The sequence below is a fragment of the Dryobates pubescens genome, chromosome 10, assembly GCF_014839835.1.
Source record: "Dryobates pubescens isolate bDryPub1 chromosome 10, bDryPub1.pri, whole genome shotgun sequence".
Taxonomy (NCBI): Eukaryota; Metazoa; Chordata; class Aves; order Piciformes; family Picidae; genus Dryobates; species Dryobates pubescens.
In genome coordinates, this window is record NC_071621.1 from 22,936,521 (window position 1) to 22,958,249 (window position 21,729).

Sequence of the window (21,729 nt, forward strand, 5' to 3'; positions counted from 1 at the left end):
ATCTTCCCGAGACAGGCAAGTACCGCAAGACGAGGTATGGATAAGCCTACAGGTGGCACTCTTGCCCTGACACAACACTGCAGGGCCACAAAGCGCTAGCTCTGCCTTCCCTCAGAGGAGAGGCCCATGTCAGTTAAGAAACCCATTAAAAGCATTCATCCCACAAAGCACTTTTAATGAACATTTCTGCTTTTATTGCCAACACGCTTAAAACCAGAAACTCAGGTTCAAAACAAGTATTTTTCGCAATACAAAATATTCCACACAGAAAGTTCGTATATTGTAACACAAACAGAAGTGACGTAGAATATGCTGATGTGTGGTGTATGTGCTCCACATCACCTGCTTCATAACTGTACCACTACAGAACCGTCACACAGGCTTGGGAAAGTGAGCATTTGACTGTTTTTAAGTAACTCCTCTGCAGTTCTAGTATTACACATTTACTTGGAAACTTCCTAGCAGTGGACAGAGAACATAATTTTGTCTTTTCAAGGTTTGTTTTGAAAGCACCATGACAACAGACTACTGTTCAAACTACTTCCTTACAGAGGGAAGTCTAAACAGAGACAATTATTGCAGTTATGGCTTTTTAGGGGTAATGTTTATTATTATCTATGACAGGTTTGTGAATACACAATAACAAGCAACATCAGTATTCCCCGGTAGTTTCTCCTGCAAAGCAAAACCAGTGTTGCCCATTTAGAATGTCTTGGGTTTACACTAAAGAAAGCAAACTCTTATATCCTATACAGAATGCACTGACCAGCTCTCCCCTCGTTTAGATTCTCTAAATCTAAACTAACCCAAATGTGCAAAACTTCTTCATTGGTTAGCAGCAAAGAAGTTCTGCCAACTTTATATAATAAATAAATTTCTGCTTAATTTAAATTTATTTCTAAAAGAGTGACAGGACTAAACAAGTTGTATTGGACAGTAACACATGTATCACACTCCATCACCAAGACCCTAAGCTTAGCCAGAAGGGGATAAGGAATGGAGCACAGGGAAAGGAATGTCTGTTCTAAAATGACTGAAAGGTTTATGCTGCACTTTGCTGTTCTCTTAAAGGTCCCAAAGGAAAGTTTACTAAAGCTACTTCAGGGTTACTTCTCACACAAGCAACTCAGTTCAAAATTCAATTTAGAACACCACCTTTTCCTGAAAAAGGAACATCCCTGCAGTCTGACTCTTAGTGACACTCCTGGTTTGTAACACCACACATTCACCACTCTCCTCATCGTTTGCTTGATCGCTTTTCATGCTTATCCTTTGTGTGGTGGTTCCTGTTTCGGTGCCTCGGAGGAGAGTAGCTGACTCTCCTTCTGGACTGAAAGCTGGGAGTATATGGGTGAATTCTGCGTTTCTTTTGCTTTTCTTCTTTCCTGCTTTTGTTTGGCTCAGGCTCCTTACTGTCTTCCTTTTGCTCACGTTCTTGGTCTTGTTCTTTTTGAGATGGTAATGTGTTTTTGATGGTATTAAGAAGAAATCTTTTATTGGTACCAGCAAGAGGACATTTCAACCTGTAAAGACAATTAAAAGCCATCAAAAGACAAGATAAAAACATCCTGAAACAAGTCTGAGATTTTAACTTCAGTAGTTTTAAGACAGGTTTGTGCTTCTGGCTTTCCTTGCATGCCACCTAGTGTAAACTCTCAGTACAGAAAGATATGCTCAAGGTTGTCTCCAGTTTCCTTTTATCTTACTCTTCACAGGAGGAGAGTAATTTTACTTCCAACAAAGTGAAAATCCACATGGTTTTCACAATATACTGTGTCCAGGGTAAAGCAGAGGATGACAATGCATTTTAAGGTTGACAGTGCTTAACTTAGGCATTCAGGAAAGAATATGTTACTAAATATTTCAAAGTCAAATCAGAATGGTTTACAAGGCCATAGTCCACTAAAGTCAGCATTATCTTATGAATGGGGATATTCTGAAAGTAGAAAATATGATTGCACGAAGAACCCAAACATCTGTAGTGATAAAACATACCCATGAGACATACAAATTTTATCTGGCAACCACCAAAGCACTTTATTTCTTTTTCTTACACAAAAGACACTTATCCAATTCTTCCACTGTTTCTGACTTCCTCTTCTTGCAGCTCAACGCTTTTGCACATAATTTATTAGACAGTCCTAGTAAACAAGAGGCGTACAGTTTATCTATCTTCTTTGTATCTGCTGTACTCATTCCAAATGTATCACTACTTAAAAAATGGCAGGAGAAAAAAAAAAAAGTTCATTTGTATATATTCCTGAAGTAAGTAGAAGTCACTCTGAAGACTTTGTTGACAGTGGGAGCCATTGTGGTGTCCGTCCTCACAGTATTTTTGAGTCTGTGAGCAGGCGGAGAAGTTAAACAGCGACTCTAAACAAATCAGAGCAGTGTCCTTCACTGAATAAACTATGGAGTCAACAAATCCCAACACCACAATGTTAAGATCATCTACTCTGCTTCAGTATTTTGTGAAGTACTGAAACTATACCCTGACCATTTAAAAACTTGACACCTCAGAATAATCAGAGATATCAGAACAAGAAACCTAATGAAACTCACATGTGATTATTCAGCACACATAACAACTTAAGTGGACGTGGCATTTATCATGGTCTTTTGCTTCAGGTCTGCCTACTAAGCATTAATGATAACTGATTTTGTTCTAAATCCTCAAATACTTTGGGAGAGTAATTGTAGAAGCACACATTAAGCAGCTACAGTTTTGTTTCTGCTTGGTATTTCTTGGCATACATTCTTCTGCATATAAATCTACACTGTTTTGCTCAACTAGTAGTTAAAAAAAGGGCACCAAAAAAGGCCTAGATCTTTATCCAGTATAGATGTTTTGTAAACTAGGAAGGCAGTATTTATCCATTAACTGAGTAAAAATACAAGGCTAACATATGCCAGGAGGATAGTTTCTACTTCAAGCTACATCAGCTATGAATGTGGTTCTGAACATGCCACAGCACAGGTTATGCTCATAACACAGAGCAGCCAACATACAGAATCACAGAATCCCTTAGGTTGGGAAAACCCTCCAAGATCATCAAATTTAATCATTAACCTAACACCACCAAGTCCATCACTAAACTATGCCTCCAAGTACCACATCTACTTCTTTTAAACACCTCCAGGAATGGTGATTCAACCACTTCCCTGGGCAGCCTGTTCCAACGCTTGAGACCCCCATCTGGTGAAGACATTTTTCCTAATGTCTGATCTAAACCTCCCCCAGCACAAGTTGAAGCCATTACCTCTTGTCCTAAACTTTTTAAGTCCTCTGCATGTCTTATGACAGCATTGAAATGTTGTACCTGAACATTTCCTACCAAAGAGTGCAGCTTTCTCTAAGCTGCATCCAGGCAAAAACGATTTCACATTTGTCTTGCTTTTCCTTAAGAGCTAATACATTGATTAAACACTAACACATATAGCACCAGAATGAGACAATCTGCCCAATATAAATTCACCTTGCTGAAGTGTTTATTTCTTTTTGGCACTGAGTGCTGCCTGAGCTATATGAAGAATGAAAACTGATGAGAAATGCAGGGCTTCAGAGTCAGTTAAGAGATGTCATTACTTCACCATCATACAGTGATAAAAGTGAGCCACTGAGCTTTGATGGAACAGCAGCAGATTATGGTGCTGAAGAGAAGCATTAGTCCTTTGATTTATTGACCTCAGGCTTCAACAAAGCAAATTCTGCCTTTAAGTCTTACAGGAAATGAGATGTATGGCACCACGCTATATCACACATGCACACAAACAAGCCCATGATGTTTACATATATCCACGCTGTATATGGAATTGTGAAGATTAAAAGCATTAATCCACTGTTATCTTTGACACAATTTCTTGAGTTGAAAAAGCTGACTTCCTCAAAGGCAAGCCTTTGGCTTGATGTAGGCCTGATCCTGCAAATGCTCAGTTCAACCACAGCTTTGCCCTCAATGTGACTTCTGAAGAGCTGAGAGGCAAGCTCATCCTACACAAGATGGAATGCAATACTGCTGACTAGGGAGCAGTGCCACAGAGCACTTTTAAAAGCTTACAAGTTACATTTCTGCCACTTCAAACTGCTATGGAGAATACAGTACATAACAGGAGAGTGACTGAAGGCCAAAAATAAGGTAGCTAGAGGTTGTTCTGCCAAACTCACTAGTCTAAGCTGTGATCCCTTCACAGGGGATCTTACAAAAGAGGGTATGTGGAAGGACACTGCAAACTTTTATGTATGATCTTGGCAACTAGAGGCAGCTGGCAGGACTTTGGATGGGAACCTGTGATCTGATCACAAGATTTTAATAGACTTACTTTGCAATCTCTGTCTGTACTCTGTTTCTCCTCCTCTTCACATTCAACTTAGAGACGCAAGGGAATCACAATGCAGTGCTGCTGCAGTCGTGCAACACCCCATCAGAGACAATGCAACACAGCGTTCTGCAGTTCCAGAGCCCTCAAATGTTTCAGCCTCTTCTTCATTATTTTGTACTCTGGAGTACTTCTAACAGATTTGGTATAAACCAGAAGGCTGTCCAGAGGAATGAAAGCCCTTTTAGGATTTGCTTTACAAGAAACATGGGTTAAAATAATTTAATGCTTCCAAAATTTATCTTCTTTTTGCAATTCCATCTGCTCTTAAAATGCAGAGATGAACAAACCACCCCAAAACATCCTGTTTTCCATATTTTAGGTAAGCTTTTCAAGCAAGATGAGAGGATTGTATTCAGTTCAGCCTTAGTTCACCTGCTACCTGCATCTCTGAAGAGCAGACCTATGCACTGGAGAAATAAAGCCAGTAAGCCTCTCGAACTTTTCCACACAGTAGCTTCTGTGGCATTTTAACTGCCTTTCTCAAAGCTAGGTGGCCCCCTAAAATGGGAAGAAACTCCACTGTACACAGGATCAACAAAAACACTTCAGAAAAACTGAGCTTTTAGCTTTAACTAGACACACAATGGAAAACCCCAAATATCCTACAGATTTATTCCATCTGTCTCCAATGCTCTCTGATGAATCAAGGATAAATTTATCTAACCATTTCAAGTGTTCTTACACTTTGTCTACAGCTTCCAGTCCTGGATCAACTGACCCTTCAAAGTTTAAGTTCCAGACAGGTGCTCTGATATTCAGAGTTCCATCATCACAGCACCATCACTGAAGTTCAGCCACAAATCAATGTTTTCAGCATTAAGACACCTTCAGAAGACAATCCTCCCTCCACATTTATCCTGGGTTTGGCTAAGATAGGGTTAATTTTTTCACAGGAAGCTGGAAGGGGCCACAGCCAAGACAGGCAGCTGAACCACCCAGTGGGGCATTCCACACCATACTGGTGTCAGGCCTGCTACATTAAGAGGGGTGGGGAGGGTGAGACAAGTGCAGATATTCCCAGCAGGCAGCTGTGGCAGCACTGGACAGGATCAGGTGCCTGGCCCATTTTATAACACTCACTTTATGCACTGTTTCATGAATACTATTGTTACGCCCACTGCTGCTTCTCTCTTGTGCTATTCTATTAAACTCCTCATCTCAACATGTCATTTTCTCCCAGTTTTCCTCCCCATCCCACCAGAGGGTTGGGGTGGTGGTGGTAGCTGTGTGACCAGCTGCATGAGGCTTGACTGCTGGCTGAGTCTAAACCATGACATCCTTCTCTCACACATTTTCTCTAGCTCTACCAATGCTTGAACTGGATATATCATCATCAAGATCTACAACATGTGGTGTCACAAGGATGTAGGAGAACCCCAACAAGAATGCCTATGGCCACAGAGTGCACACAAAAGGAGTACTGTAGGAACCAGAAATATTGTAGCACTGAGAGCAAGAATTTTGAGGATATCCAAGGAGCAAGTCGATACATGAAAGCCAACAATGTGAGATCTACCAATAAGAATATCCAGTATTTCTTGGATTAATTTGCCACAGACCTAGATACTGCCAAGGTGAGCAGTCCTGAGAGCACAGAAGCCAGTGACCTAAGGCACTTAAGCAACTATGAGCTCATGCAGCCCATTGGCAATGCTGACAAGTTGCTTCACGTCCAGACAAGCTTAGATAATTTCCTCTCCTGCATAAACTCTTGCCTGATATCACTGACAATCTCCCTCTCCAGGTCAAGACTTCTATTAGTATCCAGCCCCTACAGGTTGCAGCACCCACCCAACCATTCATAGCAAGCTTGTAACACTGGCCAAACATTCCCAAACTGGAACACACACTAACACCACTGTCCCACATTTGGAGGCTGAGTCTTTGTATTTGACCCTGCCCTAAAGAACCCTTTGGTACCTTTTTTTCTGAACTGATTAGCTATGCAAGCTTGAATGCTTGCAATTTAGTCTGAAACAGTAGCTGACTGTCCACCTTGCACCAGGGGACAGCAGAAAAGTGTACAGGGGGGATCAGGGAACTTCTTTAAACCATGCACTTGAGCTATGAGAATTAACAACTCTGGACAGTAATGGAAGAGTGGCTTGAACCTGACAGCTATCCCAAAACAGCCTTCAGAGGCTGGATGGCTAAGGTTTTGCTGCCATCAAGTTACCACCAGTAGACACTATTCCTTTGTGCACACTTGCACACTATAGCTCCCCAGAAATGCCACCTCCCCACACACCTCCCTTTAACCAACTCCTCTCAAATGCCACTGGCTCCAGAAATTTATTTCCCAGTATTCAGCAGCTGCTGCAGAGCAACATAAACTGGAATCAAAGTAGGAGAAGCAGCAGCCTCTGCGTCTTCTTACCCAAAGACAGATGGCAGAAAAATCTTTTCTTCATAGGCTGAGCTGCTTCAACTATCCAGTGCCAATGCGGGACTGATGGCCTTACACTAGATGTCTCCAGGGTTTGTGCATCTCTTCTCCAGGACTACTCTGACAAAGGGCTGAGGAAATCCCAGAAGTCCTCGAGAAACACACCTGTAAGCATTTTGAGTTTGGCAAGGAAGGAAGGTTTTGTGTTTTACTGTTAAGACTGCCCTTTTAGACAAGTTGTAATGACCTTGTTTCTTTGCTTCTACCAGTTATGCTTCCCAGGATTTGGTCTATCAACACACATCTTCATGAACTAACTTTTCTGCTCATTTCATTTGCTATTCACAAAGCTCAGAGCAGCAGGTACCTTGTCTCTCAGCAGTCTACAGCTGCAAGGTTACATGTCAGTCCTTAGATCTAATCTCTCAAGCCCTTGAGGATTTACTCTAACATCAGTTACATCTGATGGCATTTTGCTAGAGTGTGATACTCAGCTGAGCATACTTCAGTTTCCTTCTAAATATCCTAATGGTCATCTCATCTCCCACATATATAAGCAATACCTTGTTGCTGCACCAGGTCAGAAGGACCAGAAAAGCACAATGAGGCATGTAAAATATTAAAGAGAGCAGAGCAGGGGTGGCTTCCAGCTACTGGTCTGTCTCTCACACTTGCAGAGCAAGACACCAAAGATGTACTGGAAGTCTGGCTACAGGGAAGCTTTATACCTCCCTTACAGCCACATAACACAAGCTGTACACCAGCCTTCGCCAAACTCTACAGCAGCAGATTTGTGACAAATAAGAGAGATTACTACCAGTCTCCCTAAGCATAAGTTCAGAGAGGAAAATATTCAAAATAAAAAGAAGTCAGCTCTGAGTGCAGGGTATCTGAGCTGCAGGCTGCCTGAAGCTGGGACAGCATCTTGAGGAACTACTGCTACTTTCTTGTACCTTTCTTTCTCCATTTCCTAGGCACTGGGTTATGGCCACTGGTAAGAGACTGGGCACAGCAGAGATGGATCCCAGTATAACTATTCCTATGTTCCTCTAAAGTTGAAAAGATCTTGACTTCTACAGCCTCAGTTCAGGGTATCACCATGTCAGTCCTTATTGTCAACAGTCTGCCTGAAGCCTTCTTGACAATTCTCTCCTCCTACAACACAATCCTGACCTAGCCAGACACAATTTCACTCTAGTGGAACTTGCAGCTATTCCGAAGAACAGGCCACCTTTGGCCGTCCCCTCCTCTGGCAGGTCTTAGGAATTAGGCTTTAGCAAACTGCATGGTAGCCTGAACTAATCACCACAGGCAGCTGAGCAGGAACACTACTCTTTTACAAACAAGCAGTAAGAAGTAGCTGAGAGTAGAATCTCATACACACTCCAAGCAGGTGAATTCCTGACTCCACAAGTGGCAATGAAGTTGCACAGGAAGGCCTGGTCACCTCCCAAGAGAAATCTTTAGTCTCTGTATTTGGAATTAACTTGCAAATTCACAGTAGCTGGCTGGATGCATGCAACACTTCGTGGTGCTAGTTACCTGCACTGCTTTATCTGGCCATTTGGCAAGACTGACCAGGCAAAAGCATTCTGTGTCAGTGTAGCTGCAACCATTCCAGGGGATTAAACCAATTCATTATTTTAACATACAGCCCATAAGCTGCATCTCTGGCAGAAATACTGGGTAAACCATGTAAAACCCCAAAAACTTGTTTAAAAAACATAAAGACATATTTGAACCTCTTCAGAGCCACTAAAACAAACACAGCCAAGGAATTAGCTGAGAACATCACTAACAGAGCAGGCTTATCTTTTACTACCCTTGGTGGGGAAAGGCAAACCTTATCTGCAAATGAGTTTAACAGCCAACTGGTGCACTACTTGGGTGAAGATCCCTAGATCCAGGAGCTTCTTATCAAAGTCATATACATTGTTTTGAGATTAATTACTCTTTTCAGCATGTTATTACTTCAGTAATTACAATTACATTCCATGATAATCTAGCTGTAAAAACTGAAATACTGTGTTGAAGAATTAATACTGTATTTCACTTAGGATTAAAATATTGTGATTATTTCCCCACTTGCTATACAAATTAGCCCTTGGGGTTCAGCTGTTGAGGGGTTTTTGTATAAAAGAAAATTACCTCCTTCCAAAATTGGATTATACTTTGAGTTAATTTTCCTCTGCAATTTAGACATGGATTCTCTACTAGAGGACTGTTTAGTATTTTTATTGTTTTAAGCATTTAGGTTTCTTTATCAGGCTATGAATTCTTTTACCTTAAACAGAATCTAACTCAGTGGCCAGTGTCTAAGTATGTGCACACTGAAGCCATCCAGTAATTTAAAGACTCATAAGGTTCCAATCCAGGCTTTGGAATTCCATCTACTAAAAGGGAATACTATTACAGAAGCTACTCCAGTTTTCCAATTGCTTTGCTTTCAACACATTCAACCCAGCAGCTTCATGCAAGCAGAATTTACTGGAATTTCCTTCTTATCGGGTTTCAAATTCTTGTTCAGACAAATTAATACCTGCATGAAGACAAATTATTTAAACATGGAGCAAATTAAAAGGTAGAGACTTCTGTAACACATTAAAGGTAAAATTTATTTTGGCATTGGTCATACATTTATGTCCTCTTGGCACAACTTACCAACCCATAGCTCCCATTGTTTCCGCTCTGGTTCTCCCACGTTTTGCCTCTTTAAGTAACTCTTCCACAGCCTTCCTAAATATAAGGGAAAGAAAAAAAGTTACCACTTGCAGAACACAAGAACCTGCCACTTTATGCACTTCTGTAAATAGAGTGGAGAGCTTCTTCACTGTAATGAAATAAGCAGTATTAAAGAGGCTACCAAAATCACCTTGACTTTCTTGCTAAGATAATTCAGATTCCACCAAGAAACATTTTTATATATTAAAAGCAATTAAAGTTGCTACAAATACAACAATTGCAGTACTAATTGAAGAGCAGAGATAGTCTGCAAAACTAACGTACTACACTGAAAAGCACAGTTTGCATTGCTTCACCTTGGGAATCCTTTTCCCTGCTGTCACTTCACTTAGGTCTCTCAAGCACAGCAGACCTATTTTGAGCACAGTCAAATGACACCAGAAAAAATGGCAAGCAGCCAGGTGACAGCAAAAGCACTGCAACTACCAGTTGTCAAATGGCACTAACTTTGTGAAACAGTGGAAGAAAAGAGCTCATCTTTGTGACTACCAATGGTCCACCACCACCCTAAATGACCAGACTTCGCATTATCAGCATCTGCAACAAGCCAGTCAGACTAACACTAAAGCAATTAAACAACGAGGCTGACAAAAAAGTCATTGAAGAGTATAAATTATGCAAATTATAGGTAACTCTTGTGATGTCAGTCTTTCAGTTCTCTTTGCTAATTAATTTCTATCTCAAATAAAACTTCAGTAACTGCTCCATAGCACATAGTTAATGCAAAAACCAGTGAAGAGGTAACACGAGCCATTTATCATATAAATTGAATGCACAAACCAACAATGTGGTTAGTTAACTGTAAGTAACTATGTATGTCAACTAAAAATAACTGCAAGACAGAAAAGGAAAGCTATGAATCTGGCTGTAATGCCCAGCATATGAAACTAAGCATTAACACCACAAACATGACTGAAGGCCTGAGGAACTGCAAACAGAAGGTAATAAAGAGGGTATTTGTTGTTTAACTCTCCCAGCTATGATGTCCCAGAAAGTCCAAATAGCAGCAGCCAATGAAAGCAACACAATCATCCTCTTGATAACACACGTGTGTATATGTGTGTGTGCAGACTGCAAAAAAGGTAACTGCCAACAGATTTCAACTCAAACTTCAAGGAAGCCATGCCCCATCATGTTGTTATGGTACTATCAGCAGAGTAGGATTTTGTTGGTTTGCCACAGATTAAAAACCAGCCCAAGTATCAATTGTGTACACAATTTCCTTCAGTAGTTAATGAGAAACTATTATACAGTTACATAGCAGCCTTCATCTGTCAGTCTATAGATCTAACCTTCTTCAGTTTGTTATGATCTTGCCTTTGTCAGCTCCCTTCACATTAACACTCATGGATTCATTCATTCATCAGGATAGGCTGGTGATATTTAATAAACAGGCATGCTTTTTCTTCTTTCTGTAGTGCTTTTCAGCATACTTTGGTTTTCCCTGGCAACAGAAGACAAATTGGTTCTAAATGAGTACAGCAGCAATATATGCTAAGGTGTAGCTACTCAGTTATTCTGCAGTTCTGCTTGAATAAATGTTCGTATTTTATACTTAGAACCAGTTACTGTGGGACCACTCCTCCCAGATTGGTCACAGGTTCTCAAACAACATACAAATAACTATTGATCAACTTATCTATCTATATCCTTTTCTTCCAAGGGGAAACCATTCCATCCAGCAGAAGCTGAGATCTGTGCCAGACAGACATGCAAACGCTCACAGATCATAACTCTTTGATAGTCTGCATTTGAAGGACTTTCCAAGGGGAAGACAGTCTGTATTTGAAGGATTTTCCAAGGAGAAGCATCCAAGACTTCCTCAGAAATTGTAACAGAGCAATGCACCAAAAATGGTAGCATTGCTTATCTGTGCACTAGTCTATTAACGACACATTGGTTTAAGGTTCTCCACGTAAGTTTCTCTCATACAAGGCTATTAGCATGATCTCAGTAGCAGCAAGGCTTTGGGTACTTCAAATCCCTTTTTAAGCATACATCTGACTGTGAGAACATACTGCATATCCAGTCACACCACAGGCATTCATGGAAACTGAGTATCTGCCCAGGTAAGCTGTCACCTGTTTGAGTCATCTGCACCTAGATGCTAAGCTAAGTACAGTGTCAGCAACCTCGTCAGCTACTGCTGCCTCCCTAGGTAGGTGCGGTGGAGCGTGTGTGGGATGGCTGCTCCCCAAGAAGAAACACAGGCTCTAAGACTGGAACATGGGAAATGTTGCACACATGAGTCTCCATGAAATTATGGTATTTTTTTTCCCCTCCAAACCTAGAATTTGCAATCTCAGCTAGTTTATAGTAATGACAGCAGGAACATGCAGCCTTTATAAAAGCTTGTCCTAAGCCTTCCAACAGCCATGTCAGCCAAAGGGACGAAAGAGGAAAAAGAAGTGGCTGACAACAGATCACTTACCACAGTTACCAAACTTAGTGATTATATTTTGAGAAACCTGACTTGAAGACAGCCATTAATATACTACTATAAAAATCTGTCACTGTTTTATTATTAAACCAAAGTATCAGAGCTACAAAGCAATAATAAATCATACAAACACACACAATTTTAAACAGCTGCAATTCAGTTTCAGGGAAAACATCACAATAAATGACACAGTGGGATCAAGTGCACCATCAGCAAGTTTACAGGTGACACCAAGATGAATGGTGGTGTTGATACACCAGAGAGAGGGGACGTCATCCAGAGGGACCTGGAAAGGCTGGACAGCTGGGCCCAGGTGAACTTTATGAAGTTCAGCAAGAACAACTGCAAGGTTCTGCACCTGGGCCAGAACAATCCTCACTGTCAATACAGATTGGGGCATGAGGTGTTAGAAAGCAGCCCTGTGGAAAAGGATCTGGGGGTGCTGATGGATGAGAAGCTGGACATGAGCAGACAGTGCGCACTTGCAGCCCAGAAGGCCAATCACATCCTGGGCTGCAACAAAAGATGCAGTGCCAGAAGATCCAGAGAGGTGATTCTGCCACTTTGCTCTGCTCTGGTAAGACCTCACCTGGAGTACTGTGTACAGGTCTGGAGCCCTCAACATAGGATGGACATGGACCTGATGGAGAGGGTCCAGAGGAGGGCGACGAAAATGATCAGGGGGTTGGAGCACCTCTGCTGTAAGGACAGGCTGAGGGAGCTGGGGTCTTTCAAACTGGAGAAGAGAAGGCTCTGGGGAGACCTAATAACAGCCTTCCAGTACCTGAAGGGGGCCTACAGGAAGGATGGAGAGAGACTGTTTACAAAAGCCTGAAGTGACAGGACAAGGGGCAGTGGCTTCAAACCAGAGAAAGGCAGATTTAGATTGGATATCAGGAAGAAGTTTTTCATTATGAGGGTGGTGGAACACTGGAACAGGTTGCCCAGGGAGGTGGTTAAGGCCCCTTCCCTGGAGATGTTCAAGGTAAAGCTCAACCAGGCCCTTGGCAGCCTGATCTAGTTGAGGATGTCCCTGCTGACTGTGGGGGAGGTCAGACTAGATGACCTTTGGAGGTCCCTTCCAGCCCAAACCCTCTACGATTCTATGAAATGAGTATGTCAACACCAATTCTATTAACTTATCCAAGAACTAGAAGTCACTTTCCAACACCACTCACCCTCCCCCCCCCCCCCCCCAGGTTGTATCAAATTCCAAACTGACTTGGCATCCATCTTAGTAGCTTTACAAGTCAACATCTTCCCTTCTTATCAAACATTGTTTCCTAATATTAGTCTTTCAACATCACTCTTATTCACTGCACCTTCACAAAGCCCTTTCGACTTGCACAGACAAATGAAAAACACGCTTGGGTCCTCTGAAAGAATGTATTTCCACTCACTGAACTTGTATCTTCTACACAAGTAAGCCAAAACCTTAAAAGCTAAGCAAGCAGGGATTTCACATTTGCTTTTAGAGGTCTCTCAGGACTTTGCATTCCTTGCTCTCTTCATTTTTACAGCTTGGTTCCTATACAACCAGTCCTGTGGTTAACAGCTTCGGCAGCGTTAACAAAGGGAACATGGCACACAACTTTCACACGAGAACCAGCCAAACACCAAGGGAAAGACAGGAGGGAAAATTAGGGATGGGGCACATTTAAGAACACTGTCATCATTCTGGCATTTTTTATAGCAAGCATCATTTAAAACTTGCTGTGGCAATCCTTTCTGAGCAATCACACTTGGCTGCAGAATTACAGCAACATGAAGGTATAAGCAGTGATATTTTTATCTTCAAGAGTATGGTCCAAGACCTATTTACGTTTTTGAGGGATTAAATCTTTTTCCTCTATATTCTGAGGTTACAGGCAAAGCTCCTATTGCATAAATCCTAACTACTTGCATTACAAATGCATATGTCCAAAAAAAGGGGGGAATGTTAAGGGCTTCAAAGTCAGGCAAAACAAGAGATATTTTCTGTTTCACAGGGAAACAGCTTCATCACTTCTGAAAAAAAAATATCAAATAGACTCAAAAAAAAAAGAGTACTTGGTAATGAAGAGGTGTGTCTGATACAGTTACAGGCAACAAAACCACCATGTCATTAGAGACCACCCAATGTTTGTAATTATGGACCACTCATTTAGAAGATGTATCAGCTGAGAGGCCAGGTAGCCACAGCTTCGTGCCCAGGTCCAACCAGTAGCAAGGCTGAAAATCTACTCCCAGCAGGCAGGCACACACACACCCCCACACTGGCCACACCACTCAGTATCACCCACAGCACTTGCACCAACAGCTTTATCCTGCTCTTCTCTCTGGTCAGGTGTAAGGAGCCACTGAGGCTTCAGCCCAACTCCACTGCTAGTACAGACCATCACAAAGAGCTGGCTGGGACTGGGTCCCCCAGTATCCAATCTCACTGCAGTCTTCCTCATAAAGACACACAGGTGTACACTCATGTCTCACCTCTGCAAACCCCTTGGCCACACTTACTATATGCATACCTTCCAGTTTCCACTTCATTTACTCACTCACTAGCTGATCCAGCTTGATCTTCACTAGCAGCCACACACTCTCTTGTCACACTTGCTCCAGTACTGCAGCAGAGATAAAAAGGTCCCCAGTCCCACTCCAGTGGCGGACACTTGCTTATACTCACTGCATAAAACATGCTGGGTGTTGGCACCCAGCCCTGCAGCCTAGGGTCCCAGTTCAATTGCTGGCATCTAGACTTGCACTTGTTCCAGTTGCTGGTACCATGGACACATGACCCCTTCAACTCACAGTTTTGACTCTAACTGCTAGCACTGAGATTTACACTCTCCCCTTAGAATCCCTCACCCTAAAGGAACATAACAGAAATGGGATAAACTGCGCTGATCAGGCACAGAGCATGGCCAGACAAGTATATCAACCAGCAGCCTATTCATACATAACCAGACCTTTTTATCCCCTTCTCTATTTTTTCCACTCTTGATTCTCCCTGAATCATCTGAACCTATCCCTTTCCCTGCCTTTGGTTTCTCCTCTGCACATCCTGTAACAAGCCTTATGCAATTTCGAAATGCTGTTGTCCTGCATCCCATAATGTATCCCACATGCCTAGGCAGCAACACCCTTAAGTCCTAAAGGCACTTCAGCATTGACTCATCCTGATGGGTGTCACACCTGACTGAAGCTGTCTCCTGGGGCCAGTCATGGGAAGGGTTCAGAGAAGACTCCTCTGAGTCCTTACTGTAGGTTCCCACCTGCCACTGTGCCCCTGTACTCCTCTGGGCTTATGTAGATGAACCTCTGATGGGCTGGTAGCTGCTGGGATGGGCCTGGGCACTATTTGGGCTCCTTTGTCCACCACGGCCTCTCTTTAGTCACCTGTGGGTGTGCTCTGGAGCTTTTAGGCACATTTCCACCCATGTCATCATCTCATTAAGATCCCAATGAGAACCCTAATGAAAATACACCTACTGGTGTTGCTTCACAGCACACAATTGGCTGCAGAAGTCAACAGATGTGGACTAGAAGGGCACTATTCATAGTCAACATCTCCCAGAATCAGAGAAGGGACATCTGTAACAAACATCTTTGTTAGAGACCTTCACAGCATTAATTATTGCTTTCAGTCTGTATTACTATTATTTAACCTCAACTGCCAGGCCACTCAACTACTGCAATCCTCAAAACCACACTTAAGCCTACCTGCTGAGGCATTCTAGGTCTTGACAACAAGCTGCAAGCCCAGGAGAAAAAGAAAAAAAAAGAAAAAAAAAAAAAAGGAGTTTTTTTAAATCAATTTTGTCAAAGTAGTTTTATGGTGTCTATACAACTTATTTTTAACCATGCATGGGACTGGAAATAGAGTGGATGTTGGTATTCCAATTAATCTGAATAATTAATATCAAGTCCTTCGGTCAACTAAAGGACTGAAGATACTGCCTTCTGCAATATAGGAATGGTAATGAAGGCCAGTGTTACTTACAATTAACTCCTGTGAGCTGCTTTGTCCTTTCTGCTCATATTTACTAAGAAAACTGATGAAAATTAATGTCAAGAATAAAGCCAAGCCACAAAGTTAAGAATGTAAAAAGCCACAAATATGCCACAAGTTTCCCAATGTTTGTTCAACAAAGGCTGAGGCACTGCAGGTATGTGAATGCTCCCATTCTTTGTCAGTCAGGTTTCATACTTATTGAAACATTTGTCAGCCCCAGGAGTGCTACTTGGAGCACGTTTCTGTGGTGATCTTCTCACCATCTTAAGGAACAAATACACCATTCCATGTTGAACAGTGATTTTTAGCTTTGTTTTGGCCAAGAAACAAAGAATCTAAATATTAAATCCTGGTACTTCAATTTTAACTGTTAAACAACAGCAAGAACTATCAATGAATTTCTCTCAGGCACAAAGTTTACTTGCTATAAAGTGTAACTGGGACAACGGTGCAGCAAAATATTACACTATTGATTCTCAGCTCAACTACAGGCCTCTTGTTACAGAATTATAGCATTTCTTGTGATTCAGAACAGCATCTCCTTAGGAAACACTTCATTCCAAGTAAATGATGGCCCAAACAAGCTTGGTAGGTGCTTATAACAAGGTATGATACCCAAGGTTGTGAAAGATTTATAGCTGTTGAAAGACAGGATTATGGAAGGATTTGGATACTCAGTATAATAAAGGCACTTTCTTTGCATTTGCAGAGAAGTTACATATTTTCTGTGCTTCATACACACAAAACAATTCAGGAAGGAGAAGGGGAAGAAATACTGTTTTAGATAGGGATGAAAATTTTAAGCTCTGCACTATTCCAGAAGATATTTAGTTGAAATAAACTAGGAGAAGTACATGCAAGTGTTTGTAGGGGAAATAAACTCAACAGTTCCTAGTAGATGATTTGTATGTAGCCTTTTTTCCCCCCTCTACTCATTCTTGGTTCATATCCTCACAATACCATTAGTTATATATTAACAGAATTCAGCCTAGAGTTTACTTAGAATCACGCTGTATCTCAAGACTCTAGGTCTTCACTGATGTACCACCATATTCACAGGAAAAAAATGTCAGTTCATACGGCATGATAAAGGTTATGAAGATTAAACACTGGGTGAGATGGAGGTGAGGAAATAAACCAGTAAAACGTAGCAAATACTACTATTTCCCACACCTGTGGTATTTACAGCTTTTACTTTTAAAATCCACAGTACACAACAATCACATGGTAACTTGCAAGTTAGTATTCAGTTTGGGTCACAAATATCACTTATTAAAGTGAGGGAAACGCCAAATGCTAGGTCAAGCAAGACTCAGGCACAGTAAAGGCAAAAAATCATAGCAGCAAAATATGTCAGTAAGGACAAAATACAGCAAGCAAGATGAAGAGCTCTCTGTTTAAATAATAACAGGGGGAAAAATAGGATGACTGACTTATCCTAACAGATCACTGTTTGGAAAGCTGGGGTACAAAATTTGCTTCAAACCTGAAAAAAAACCTGCACAAAAATAGTTAAACTTCTTTCCCCCACCATGGCAAAGCTGTTATTCAAGACTTGCAGATCGCAAGACATACCTGAATTCAGAGACAGACTACTGAAAATACTGTAAATAAATGCCTTTCTTAAACACTTAAAAAAAAAAATCTACCTAAAATAGCTAACACTGTGGCTACAGAACAGAAATGTCATTATTTGTATGCTAAATACATCTTACAAGATTTATAACTTTTAGGAACTTTAACTATGATCACTGCACTACTCACAAGGGAGCATGATCAAAACCAGTCATTGACTATGAAACTAAGGAGTGATGTTTGCAAACCAAAAGATAAAGAAAGGTCTCATCAGACTCCTGAAGACTGTATGGGGAAGGGTACTTAGAATAAGAAATAATTAAGTATTAACCAAGAAATAACTGCCCCATGGCAGGGGGCTTGCAACTAGATGATCTTTAAGGTCCCTTCCAACCCAAAGCATTCTATGATTCTATGAAGTAAACATAAATGCCAGGTGCTACCAGCAAAATGAGATGTTATGACAGCTGAGGGCATGAATAACTAATGACAGGTGGATCCAGGACAGAAAATGATAATCAAGTTCACTATACTGTACTTGCAATGTGCTCAGAGCCAATTAAGCACATATGAAGGAGACCAGTAGCATAGATTGGAGACATCAAACGGCTAAACCCCACTGTGTACCACTCTGTAAGTGATGGAGCTTCATCCTCATTATTGGAGAAAAGGGATAGCAACTCCCAACTCAGACTGAAGCTATGAGGCAGAAAAAAAACCTGAATCTGGTTCCATCAGAAGGAGATACTGGAGCTGTTGCTGGCGAGTGAGCCACTATGCCCTAAACTGACCAGAGGCCACTAAGTTCCCAGCACAGCAGTAACAGCCAGAAGACAAACAGCATGGAAGCACAGTGACAGGGTTTCAACTTGTGAATTAAAAAGGTTTAAGTTTGGAATGGCACTACCAAAAATAACATTCATGCAACATTAATTATTAAACTGATCATCCAAGAGCAGAAGTAGCTTACCAAGAATTAAAGGCCTCTTAGAAAACATTATGCTCTCTAGCCCTTCCTCCACCCCAGTGCTGTAAAATATTTGCCAGACATAAGCAGAAATAGGTTATTTTCTATAGAAAATACCACCCTCAGATACATTTTCTTAAAAGTTGAGAACACCATGAGAACAGTTCAGAAAGCATCAGGTAATCACTTCATCACTTTGCTGTAATTGTGTATTTTAAACAGCCATTAAAAAAGTGAAGTTACTCATAAACAAGTTTGCAAATATAAAGGAATTACAGGTACTACAAATAAGATTTTTTACCCCAAAAATTCGAGATGCAAACACCTAGTCTATTCATAAAGCATGAGAGAGAGGCCTCCAAATGTAGAAACTCGCATTTTAATCCCCAATGTTTGCTTGGGAACACTGTAATTTAGTACACACAGCGAGATGAATTCTCTTGTCCCAAGGAAATACAAAGTAGAAAGCAATTTCTTTTTTTTTTTGACAAAATAATTACCAAGTATTTAGTATTATTCTATGCAAAGTACACAGTAATTTTAAGAATTAATTAACTGGCACATATCCAACACTGAAACTTGAAATCTCTAAGAATTTTATTTTCCTTAATTTATTTTTACCAAGTACACCTAATCACCCAATTATAACTGATGACAGATAAGCCACCTAAGCCTTTTCAGTCTTGTTTCTAAATGCTCCCAGCATACATCACAAGAATAGTTGTGGTTTACTTTTTAAGAACTGAATGTTCCCATTACGTAGAAAGATTTATGTGCTCTAGCAGCTCCCTCAGTGAGGGCTCCGAAGTCGTGTCCTGAGGACACGGCTCACACCAGCTTCCAGCTGCGCGCCTCTCGGGACACACACTCATTGTCGCCGGAAGGGCCGCAGCGAAGGCAAGGAACGGGCCGGGGCGGAGCAGAGCCCTTCTCTCCACCGCTGTCCAGTCGCCACCTCCTGGCGCCGGGAGATGCCGTCCTACGGCGGCAGCCAGATCCGCAGTCCACCGACGTGAAGCCCTAGCGTTCCCCTTCCCAACCTCCCCCATCCGAGACAGGCCAGTCCCAGGCGGCCCTGGCCCAACGCTGCCTGGGCCTTACGGCAGCGACACCGGGCCCTGTTAAGCGGCCGTGAGCTTCCGGGGCTACTCAGCCGAAGCTACCTCGCCCCTCACCTCTCCAACTCCGGGTCCTCCTCCATAGCGGCGCAGCAAAGTCGGGCAGCAGTCCCCGCTCTCCCCTTGTACCGACCACTTGCTCAGGCTAAAACCGGCGCCACAACCCGCTCGCGGCCTGGCTCAGGGCGGAGCGGAGCAGCGGGGGCAGGCGCAAAGAACGGCGAGGACCCCGGCGGGGCGGAGCCAGGGCGGTGCGAGCCCGGGCGCCGCCACACCCCGCCCGGCACCTGCGGCCGCTCCTGGCCCCTCCTGTTGAGCGGAGAGTAGGGGTGACAGCTAGCCCAATAGACTCCTGCCCACCCCGATGCATGCCATCTGGCGAGAGGGCTAGGAGCCCCGGGCCGGCGGAAGGAGGCATGAGGGCGGTCATCACTCGCCTGTGGCTAGACAGGGGCGGGCGGGCTCGGCGGCAGCGCCAGGGAGGCGGGAGCGCAAAGTCCCCCGAGGTTTACCTTCTTGTAAAGGCCCCAGGGCTCGGGCGAGCGGGGACAAGTCTCCGGGTAGGGCAAGGCAGGGCAGCTCTCCGACCGCCCTCTCCGCTCCGACTCTGCCCACATCTTCACCGCTGTCCCCCGGCTCTGCACGACGAGCTGCGATCAGGCGAGTGGCGGGGACACCCCGGCCCCGGGCTCCGCCGCGGCCCGCCCCGGCCCGCTCCCATAGGCTGCGGTGCGCCCTGCCGCCCGGCCCCGCGCCCCGGGCTGCCGCCGGAGTGGTGGAGAGCTACTGTCACTTGGGCCGTACCGCTGCCCGGGGCGGGGGGCGGAGGTGGGCGCACCGGTCCGGCGGAGACGCGCTCCGCTAAGTGGTGCCCGGAGTTTGTCTCTCGCCAAGCGGTGAGGGCGGGCGGGTACAGCCGGCTCGGCTGAGGGGCGCGGCGGCGGCTGAGGAAAGCGCGGCACGGAGCCGGCGGCGGTGAGTAACTTCCCTGCCCCGCTACGGTGCCGGGCGGCTTAGCCTCCCTTCACCCGACGGCGACAGGAGGACCGCTGGGCAGGGCGGTGGCCGCGTCGCCCTCCCCCTTCTTCCCTCTTTCCTGGCCACGGAGGTGGCAGCGGCGCTAGGGGGGGGGGGGGGCTCCCCGCAGGGGCGGTGGAGCTGGGCCTGCTGCAGACGCCAGGTTGGGCTGTCTTGCAGGGGCAACAAGTACGGGAGAGGAACTAAGGCACGGGAGCTGATGTACGGGGCTGAGATGTGTTCGCCTGTGGGCAGGGTCCCCCGCCCCGGAGCGAGCGGCCCGGCTCTCGCCCTGGAGTAGCGGGGCTTTTTCTTGGCCCGCGCGGGAGAGAGGGTACCAGCGTGGGGTGGGCACCCCACGACGGGTCTCTGCGCGCCGGGGGTAAATGAGAGTGAACCTGGACCCACAGCGAGTCTCTGTGCAGCTAAGCTGTGGGCTCAGATGTTGGGAACCTGCTCCAGAGGCTCTTGTGTTTGGGGTGCCTGAATACACTTTATGCTGACTTCATGCAGCTTTATTAAAGAAACTGCTGCCTGAAAAGGAGTCAAATTACCGCGTGCGGGGGAGGCAGAAGAACAGCTGCAAGCGAACCCCTGCTGCAGGAGCTGGTTTCAGGTTATGTGTTTTACAGCTGCGCCAGAGGAACTCGGAGCTGTATGTAAAATGTCTCTGAAGCCTGTGTAGTTGGCAGCTATTTCAAATTGTTAACTCTAGTCCCCGGTGCTCTGATCCGGGCTTTCCATTTTTGTCTCCCCTTTGTAGTATTTACCAATGAAAATGTGGTTTAAGAGCTTAAAATCCCGTGTCTTTTAACGTTTAACAAGGCATACTTTGTGACTGCTCTTGTCCTAATACTAGTACTTGGTCAGCTAATTGAGAAAACAGTTGCCGGATCTGTGGAAGTGACAAATCTGACAGTCACTTGTGACTTTTCTTGCTATGTTCCTAATGCATAGCACTGATCGTTTGTTTCTGTAGAAATCCACTATTAAGTACTTCTGAGCTTCTTTTAATTCCTTTTTTAATTACATGATGTTGTCGATTTGTTTTCATCTCTGTGTGCAAAGTAAAAAATATCTGTGGAAGATTAGTTTGGGGGTACATTTGATGGT

General features: G+C 43.7%; 2 protein-coding genes across 3 annotated transcripts in view; one reads left to right on the forward strand and one right to left on the reverse strand.

Moving 5' to 3' along the window:
* Positions 1-254: 254 nt before the first annotated feature.
* Positions 255-20,221, reverse strand: LOC104306093 (uncharacterized). 2 transcript variants are annotated; one of them, XM_054164489.1, is made up of 3 exons: positions 20,112-20,221; positions 9,428-9,502; positions 255-1,523 (listed from the first exon to the last, which is right to left on the reverse strand). In XM_054164489.1, exons 2-3 carry the CDS (start codon positions 9,442-9,444, stop codon positions 1,238-1,240), a joined length of 303 nt encoding a protein of 100 aa, XP_054020464.1. In that variant the 5' UTR covers positions 9,445-9,502; positions 20,112-20,221; the 3' UTR covers positions 255-1,237. The 2 variants fall into 2 exon arrangements, with proteins under 2 accessions (XP_054020464.1, XP_009905332.2); XM_009907030.2 differs by lacking the exon at positions 20,112-20,221 and adding an exon at positions 19,657-19,803 and having other exon boundaries at positions 256-1,523.
* Positions 20,222-20,396: 175 nt separating this feature from the next.
* LNX2 (ligand of numb-protein X 2) overlaps positions 20,397-21,729 on the forward strand; it is a 63,669-nt gene continuing 62,336 nt past the window's right edge. The window contains exon 1 of the mRNA XM_054164485.1: positions 20,397-20,574. The gene's annotated coding sequence lies outside the window, so the exon portion shown is untranslated. The remainder of the gene's footprint in view (positions 20,575-21,729) is intronic.